General features: G+C 47.6%; 2 protein-coding genes across 2 annotated transcripts; both read right to left on the minus strand.

Annotated features, from left to right (window-relative positions):
- Positions 1 to 248: 248 nt before the first annotated feature.
- On the minus strand, positions 249 to 3,080 carry gjd2b (gap junction protein delta 2b). The gene is made up of 2 exons (XM_028952989.1): positions 2,827 to 3,080; positions 249 to 2,520 (listed from the first exon to the last, which is right to left on the minus strand). Exons 1-2 carry the CDS (start codon positions 2,895 to 2,897, stop codon positions 1,677 to 1,679), a joined length of 915 nt encoding a protein of 304 aa, XP_028808822.1. The 5' UTR covers positions 2,898 to 3,080; the 3' UTR covers positions 249 to 1,676.
- Positions 3,081 to 3,674: 594 nt separating this feature from the next.
- Positions 3,675 to 6,263, minus strand: actc2 (actin, alpha, cardiac muscle 2). The gene is made up of 7 exons (XM_029002214.1): positions 6,175 to 6,263; positions 5,679 to 5,823; positions 5,271 to 5,595; positions 4,732 to 4,893; positions 4,457 to 4,648; positions 4,194 to 4,375; positions 3,675 to 4,072 (listed from the first exon to the last, which is right to left on the minus strand). Exons 2-7 carry the CDS (start codon positions 5,805 to 5,807, stop codon positions 3,929 to 3,931), a joined length of 1,134 nt encoding a protein of 377 aa, XP_028858047.1. The 5' UTR covers positions 5,808 to 5,823; positions 6,175 to 6,263; the 3' UTR covers positions 3,675 to 3,928.
- Positions 6,264 to 7,600: the final 1,337 nt, after the last annotated feature.

A 7,600-nucleotide genomic window follows, 5' to 3' on the forward strand; every position in this document is an offset into this window, starting at 1 on the left:
TTAGCGGAAGCTGCCTTCCTGTATGTGGCGTCAGCATCTCTCAAGAATGGAAGGTAAGAGTACCGAAGCTGTTTGCCTCTGATGCCCCTTTTAAAGCCTTTAGGTCCCAGTTAAAAGTCCTTATGTCTGTGAGTCACCATTAAATACGAAAAGTCACATCTCCTGTGGTCTACATTTATACAAACTCAAATTTAGGCCCCTGTGTCTAATGTAAATGCAACACGCACACACAACACACGCAAACTGCGTACATGAATTCCATTTTTATTTTGTACATATATATATATATATATATAATTTTTTCTCTCGTGTATACTTTTACTTCTATAGAGAGAGATTGTTTGTGTAATTTCATAAGTCCTACGGAAAATGTTAGCACCTGGGATACTCATGTCCCCATTTTAACTGGATCAATTTTGCATTGTGCAGTTTTTTTTGGTTGTAATTGATTCTGATAGAATAGAATATATATGTCATGACGAATATTTTTGTTATATCACTTGCCTTCAAGCCATGTCCAATGAAAAGAAAAACTCAATGCACTGATTTTCTTCCACAATTTTGATTATAATACTCTTTCGTATATTTAATATTGATAAATATATATATATAGTGAGAGATTTTTTGTACATGTATGGCACTTGAATACACAAAAAGCAACATAACACAGTTTCCCACAAATGAAAGCAATGGGCGCTTTGGTGTCAAAAATAAATGAACAAGTCACACCTTTTTTTTCTTTGCAGCAGACATCCCAGCTAGCGCTCTGCTACTCAGTTATAAAGCAATGGAGTGACAATTTATGCATGTTAAGGTCAGTGGTGTGAGCACATGCAGGCATCCAGAAAACATGGAGATGGTGAGATGAAATCAGTGGACATGAGCTAATTCGCCGTGAACAGGAAACTTGTTTGCAAATGAATTTCCATCAGGATCGATGTTTTCCCAAAATCCAAACGATGGTGGTCTTGTCATTAAAGTAGATAGTGTTTAATACTGGTGGCACATCGCATAAACACCTTCGTTTGGCTCATCATGTTCATATTTAGTGCAAAATATATTTACTCCAGGTTATAAATAACGGAATAAATATTGGAAACATAAACGATAAGAAAAAAGTACAAAATAAAAGTTCAACTTAAAAAGCCAGATCAGTGCCTTATGCTTTTTTAAAAAATATATAACATTTTCAATTGTCCATAAAAGACAAATAAAAATCATCCTACCCCACCCAGAAGAGTGAGGTGAGATGATACGGAGGACCGCGTTTGCCAAAATAAGCATTAGAAATAACCTCAATAAATGCGTTCATGAATAAGGGGAGCGCATCATACAACCGACATACAAAAACAGTCAAAATATTCTGCAGAAATCTACTTTTGCATGTTTGCAAATGTTTCTATGGTCTTTGTCATTTGATTCCATTATTATGTGTTTGGATTTACCATTACTTATTTCAGTTTTTTTTTTGGTGCATAAAAACAAGGGTCAAGCCTTTTCATACTGAATGACCTTTTTACGTGCCAAAAGTAGCATTTATCAAATTAAAATCTAGAAATTTGATCATGTTGGCTAAAAACATATTGTTATAAATGCAATTGTGAAGTTATTCATCACGGCTTGATTTGGCACACTCGGCCCTCCATAGTCCTTTGGACCTCGTTGTCCTGCAGGTGCTACACGTAGGCGGAGTCACTGGACTGGGTGCGGCCGAAACTGGGCATGCTCATTCGGGGCAAGTCTTTGTTCCGGATCTCGTAAATGGACTTCCTCCGCGCCTGCACGCCGCGCACCGCCGTTTTGATCTTCCTCCAGCCGAGGTGGTTGAGCTCCGCCAGGTTGAGCACCACGCAGATCCCGCTGACGGCGAACATGAAGACCAGGAAGACGGTCTTCTCCGTGGGCCGCGACACGTAGCACTCGACGTCTTTGATGCACGGGTAGCGGTCGCACTCGTACACGGCGGGCACGTTGAATCCGTAGAGGAAGTACTGGCCCACCAGGAAGCCGATCTCCAGCGCGTTCCTGAAGACCACCTGGATGATGTAGAACCTGGAGATGCCCTCCTGCCGCCTCATTTTGGACTTGGTAGTTCTTATGGCCGCGTGGGGTATCTCCTTCACCTCCAGGCAGTCTGGCTCGGCTTCTTTGCTCGAGTTCTCGGTGTTCTGCAGCACCCCGTTCACGATGGTGTTCTTGATCTTCTTGCTGTCGTCGCGCTTGATGCACTCCTGCTCCTTGTCCAGGGACAGGTAGACCGTGGAGAAGCGCCGCTCCTTCTGCTTGGCGGACTGGTGCACCGAGTAGGTGATGAAGCAGAGGCTGGGCGTGCACACCATGATGATCTGGAAGACCCAGTAGCGGATGTGCGAGATGGGGAACGCCTTGTCGTAGCACGCCTGGTTACAGCCCGGCTGCAGGGTGTTGCACACGAACATGGACTGCTCGTCGTCGTAGACCGTCTCCCCGACTATGGCGACGATCAGGATCCGGAAGATCACCACCACCGTCAGCAGGATCCTGGACAAAGACGCCCAAATGGCATTAATAATAGCAACAATAACCATAAAGTAGTTCAAAAAAAGACTTTGACAGCCCAGTTCTAACTGGTGACGGGAGCTGTCCGGTGCTGAATCCGATACACTTCCATCCCTGCCACTTTTCTCGCCAAATCAGACATTTATTATAAGTTTTTTTTTATTATGTATTAACCCACCCGAACCCCATCACTGAGCCCAACCCCAAAACGCAGCATCCTCCCTGTTCATAATCTTATTTGATGGTCGGCTTCGATCCGCATCGCAGCATCAGATTTATTGGGGTTACCTTCCGATCATGGTGGAGTGCTGCTGGACAGCCGCCTCCAAAAGCCGCTCTAGTATCGTCCATTCTCCCATGGCTGTTCATTCGGAGGCGATGAAAAGAAAGGAAGAAAGGGAGAAGAGAGGCGGGAAAGCGTGAAGGTCGAGCCACCGCTTCCCCTCCGGTTAGTTCCAGACGCGCCCTGTTGCGCTCGGCGACGGCATCCGCTGCCGCTTCTCCGCCCGTGAACGGACCGGGAGGTGTGTGTGTGTGTGGGGGGGGACGTCGGTGTACCGCTCGCTCCGCGCTGCTCCTGCTTTTAAGCAGACGCCCCGACCCCGCCCACCCACATTAACCACGCCCCCCCACGCGTCACGCGCGGACAGGTTGTCGCCGGAGAGGCGCCGGATTTCTCCGTTTCCGTGTTCCCCGAAATATGCCGGATTAAACCGTAATAAAAATGATTGTCGACGAGCTTCCACCGACACCCGCGCGATCTCGGGGTCGAGGGCGGAACGAACGCGCGCGTAAACGTGCGCTCCGCTGCGTAAAAACGAATAGAGACGAATATTAACGAAACACGAAACCCGCGCACGTTTCCTGTTCGGCTTTCTAATACCCCCGGTAATCCCGGCGGCCACGGCGGTGTCTCAAGGCGGAGGGATCAACTTCAGCGAAAGTGGCGACTTAATCCCTTCACGGGATGGGGAGGGGAGGTTCCCGGGCCAGATCGGGACAGGTGACCAAGAAAAAAAAAAAAAAAAATGTCATTGCCCCCCCCACCCCAATAATCTCGTTTTATTTATAGTCCTGGTGGTAATTGAATTGGTGTGAATTGGTGGGTGCGCTGGTACCACACGGACACAAAACGGTACAGTTCCCGGGTTCTGTTTATTTATAAACCAATAAATATATGCATACAAATCCATTCATGAACCAGAAAAAAAAATAACCACATCGAGATTATTGCACTTGGGTGAAAAACATACTGTACAAGACGCACGAACAGCGAAGCGGAGCAGCCTGGAAATGCACAGGTGGACGCACTGGTGACAGGGTGACACTTTTTATGGCTTTTCTGTTTTCCTGGGAGGGTGTGCTGGGGTGGGGCCGCTGGCTTCGGGTTTTAGAAGCACTTCCTGTGCACGATGGAGGGGCCGGCCTCGTCGTACTCCTGCTTGCTGATCCACATCTGCTGGAAGGTGGACAGGGAGGCCAGGATGGAGCCGCCGATCCAGACGGAGTATTTACGCTCGGGAGGAGCGATGATCTGCAGGAAATGGACAAAAAAAAATTTTTTAGCTGCTTTCCAGCCATATTTATATTCACTGTGTTGGAAAGATGGCCACACACATCAACTGAGGATGATTGAGCGTGAAACGACGCTGTACCTTGATCTTCATGGTGCTGGGGGCCAGAGCGGTGATTTCCTTCTGCATGCGGTCAGCAATACCAGGGTACATGGTGGTACCACCAGACAGGACGTTGTTGGCGTACAGGTCCTTGCGGATGTCGATGTCACACTTCATGATGCTGTTGTAGGTGGTCTCATGTATACCAGCGGATTCCATACCTGTTGTGGAAGGGAGGCGGGGCTTATTTACAGTACTTGTTTAAAACACTGTTGGTGTGGAATGATGATGATGACGCCTACCGATGAAGGAAGGCTGGAAGAGGGTCTCCGGGCAGCGGAAACGCTCGTTGCCGATGGTGATGACCTGGCCGTCGGGCAACTCGTAGGACTTCTCCAGAGAGGAGGAGGAGGCGGCGGTGGCCATCTCGTTCTCAAAGTCCAGAGCCACATAGCACAGCTTCTCCTTGATGTCGCGCACAATCTCACGCTCGGCTAAAAAGAGAAAACATTCATGAAGAAAATCATTCGATTTTGCATCTCTACACCCATCTGGATGTCAAGACCCCAATCCTCACCGGTGGTGACGAAGGAGTAGCCGCGCTCAGTCAGAATCTTCATCAGGTAGTCAGTGAGGTCGCGACCGGCCAGGTCCAGACGCATGATGGCGTGGGGCAGGGCGTAACCCTCGTAGATGGGGACGTTGTGGGTCACACCATCACCGGAGTCCAGCACGATACCTGAATCACACAGCAAGTGGTTAAAGCTTTTAACCATGGATCCCTGACCTTCAACATGCATGTAGCTAGCGGTGCATGTAGCTTCCAAACTTGTAACATGCCAATCTTGCTAAAAGGATGCCACTTAACTAAAAAAAAAATCTTTATTCATTATGGGTAATTCCTTTACCACAAAAGTCATTTATGAACCAGGACACCACAGAGTCCCAGGTTCAAACCCCACTTACTACCATTGTGTCCCTGAACAAGACACTTAACCCTGAGTGTCCCTGTCACTAGTGATTGTAAGTCTTTCTGGATTAGTGCATCTGATAAATACTGTAAATGTTATTGTAAATGTACGTGTTACTTGTGATTGTCCGGCATAAGACACTTACCAGTGGTACGACCAGAGGCGTACAGGGACAGCACGGCCTGGATGGCCACGTACATGGCGGGGACGTTGAAGGTCTCAAACATGATCTGGGTCATCTTCTCCCTGTTGGCTTTAGGGTTGAGGGGGGCTTCTGTGAGCAGGGTGGGGTGCTCCTCTGGGGCCACGCGCAGCTCGTTGTAGAAGGTGTGGTGCCAGATCTTCTCCATATCGTCCCAGTTGGTGATGATGCCGTGCTCGATGGGGTACTTCAGGGTCAGGATACCCCTCTTGCTCTGGGCCTCGTCTCCAACATAGGAGTCTTTCTGACCCATGCCCACCATCACACCCTGGCATACGCAGCATGCAGAAAGTTTTTTTATCATACAGTCATGTTAACCAAAGTGCACAAGGTGAACTCCGGACACCATACCTGGTGACGAGGGCGACCGACAATGGACGGGAATACGGCGCGAGGTGCGTCATCACCAGCAAAGCCAGCTTTCACCAGGCCGGATCCGTTGTCGCACACAAGAGCGGTGGTCTCATCGTCGTCACACATGGTGTCAGCTGGTTATCTGAACAAAAAGCCACATAGCAAAATGGTCACATAACAAAAACAGACAGTGACAACACAACACAGCTCCCCAGACCTCAGTACATCAGTCTTTTTGAGTTATAAGCACTGAATTTATTAGTACAGGGTCATAATCCTTTCTTTAGGGTCATGTGACTCCTTTCTTTAAAGATTATGACCTCTAAATTTAAATTAATATTAAATGTGTTTCTTTTTTTCATTTAAATAAATGTATAGAAAGTCGTAAAGAAAAACTTAATTCAGCGTCCCAGTCGCCGTTAATTCAACCAATTAAACGGCGAGGTTGGCGCATGAGCAGTGAGAACCTTCGCGACGCCGCGGTTCTACTCACCAGGTCGAGAGCCGGGAGCCGGTTCCTGCGGTCGGGCCGTGGTGCCGGACTGCGGGCTCGGCCCCGATTTATACCCGGCCGGCGGCCCGGCGCCCGGCAGACCTCCTTCTCCTTATTTGGTCGCCCCTGCGCCATTGAGAGCGGAGTGGCCATGAATGGAAGGGCGCGGAGGGGCGCGGCGCCCTGGCCCGAAGCCCATGTAAGGAAGGGGTCCGGCACCCGGGTAGGGGGAGTGGGGGTTCTTGGAGGAATTCCTCATGAAAAACGACGTGGCCCTCAGACCCTGTTACGTAATGCACACATGCAATTCATCGCATCAAGCACCATTGTTAAAAGAAAAAAAAAAAAAAACTACAACCATGCAGCATTATGTCAGAGCGAGTAGCTGCACTTTATTTAGGGAGGGTTGAGTGTGTGTGCGTGTGTATGTGCGTATCCTATTTTATGTGGGTTTATGTCCAATGATTGGAATATTTTTATCATATTTTGTCTTGACAATGTGTCACCAGTGTCACATAAAAACAATAAAAAATTTTTGCTCCATTGTGTTGGCAAGAATCTCTCTTTTTAAATGTATTACTGGCCAATGGATGGGAGACCAGCTACAAACTGGATTTATGTGAAAATTGGCTGGCTGGCTCTGCAATTATTTGTTTAGGAGATTGTTGTTCTGTCCATGTTGTAGTGCAGTAAGTCTGTAATTCCCGAAGACACTTTGACTTCATTGTAGAAGATGATCAATACGTGCTTGACATTCTTCTGCATTTGGTTGTTTACATCCTCCCTCTTCCATTTTAATGTGACAGAGCGCAAAACATGGCGGTGGAGGGCAACGTTTACTACATTGTGGATTCTTAGATGCCTTAGATCCTATGCCTTGATCAGACAGTGCTAAGAGCAAAATTGCCATAGTTAGACAATTATTTTAGCTGCTCGACATCATAAATGACAAAATGTCCTCGCCTTGGGAATGCAGACAGTCCTCGTGTGTTTGTCAGCCTTTGACATGTTATCTCTCAGTGGCGTTTTGTGCCGCTGTGGCAACTGCTGCAGGACAGACCTCTTCATCTGACAGTAGGAAGGTCACGTGACCGCTTGGCTAAGTGATGTAAGGAGCCACCATCGGTGCTTCACACGTAACCCCCAGCGTTCACAGTGTGGGCATCTGCTGGTGGGCTAAGGTTTCCCTGAGCAAATGCTGGCCACTGGGAGGGGGCTGCACAGAAATAACCGTATTGTCTTTATATGTCAAATGTCAAGTTGTCCTGTGCCCTGTTGTTTTAGGGGGTGTAGTGTTCTAGGGCTGGTGTGATGTGCCCTTAAAAGGACATCCTGATATTTTCATATTATTGCAATGAAGTAAAAAGTAATAATAATAATAATTGATTAGTAAAATGTTGCTGCTAGTTAGAGAATGTGTGATGGT

The sequence above is a fragment of the Denticeps clupeoides genome, chromosome 14 (assembly GCF_900700375.1).
Source record: "Denticeps clupeoides chromosome 14, fDenClu1.1, whole genome shotgun sequence".
NCBI lineage: Eukaryota > Metazoa > Chordata > Actinopteri > Clupeiformes > Denticipitidae > Denticeps > Denticeps clupeoides.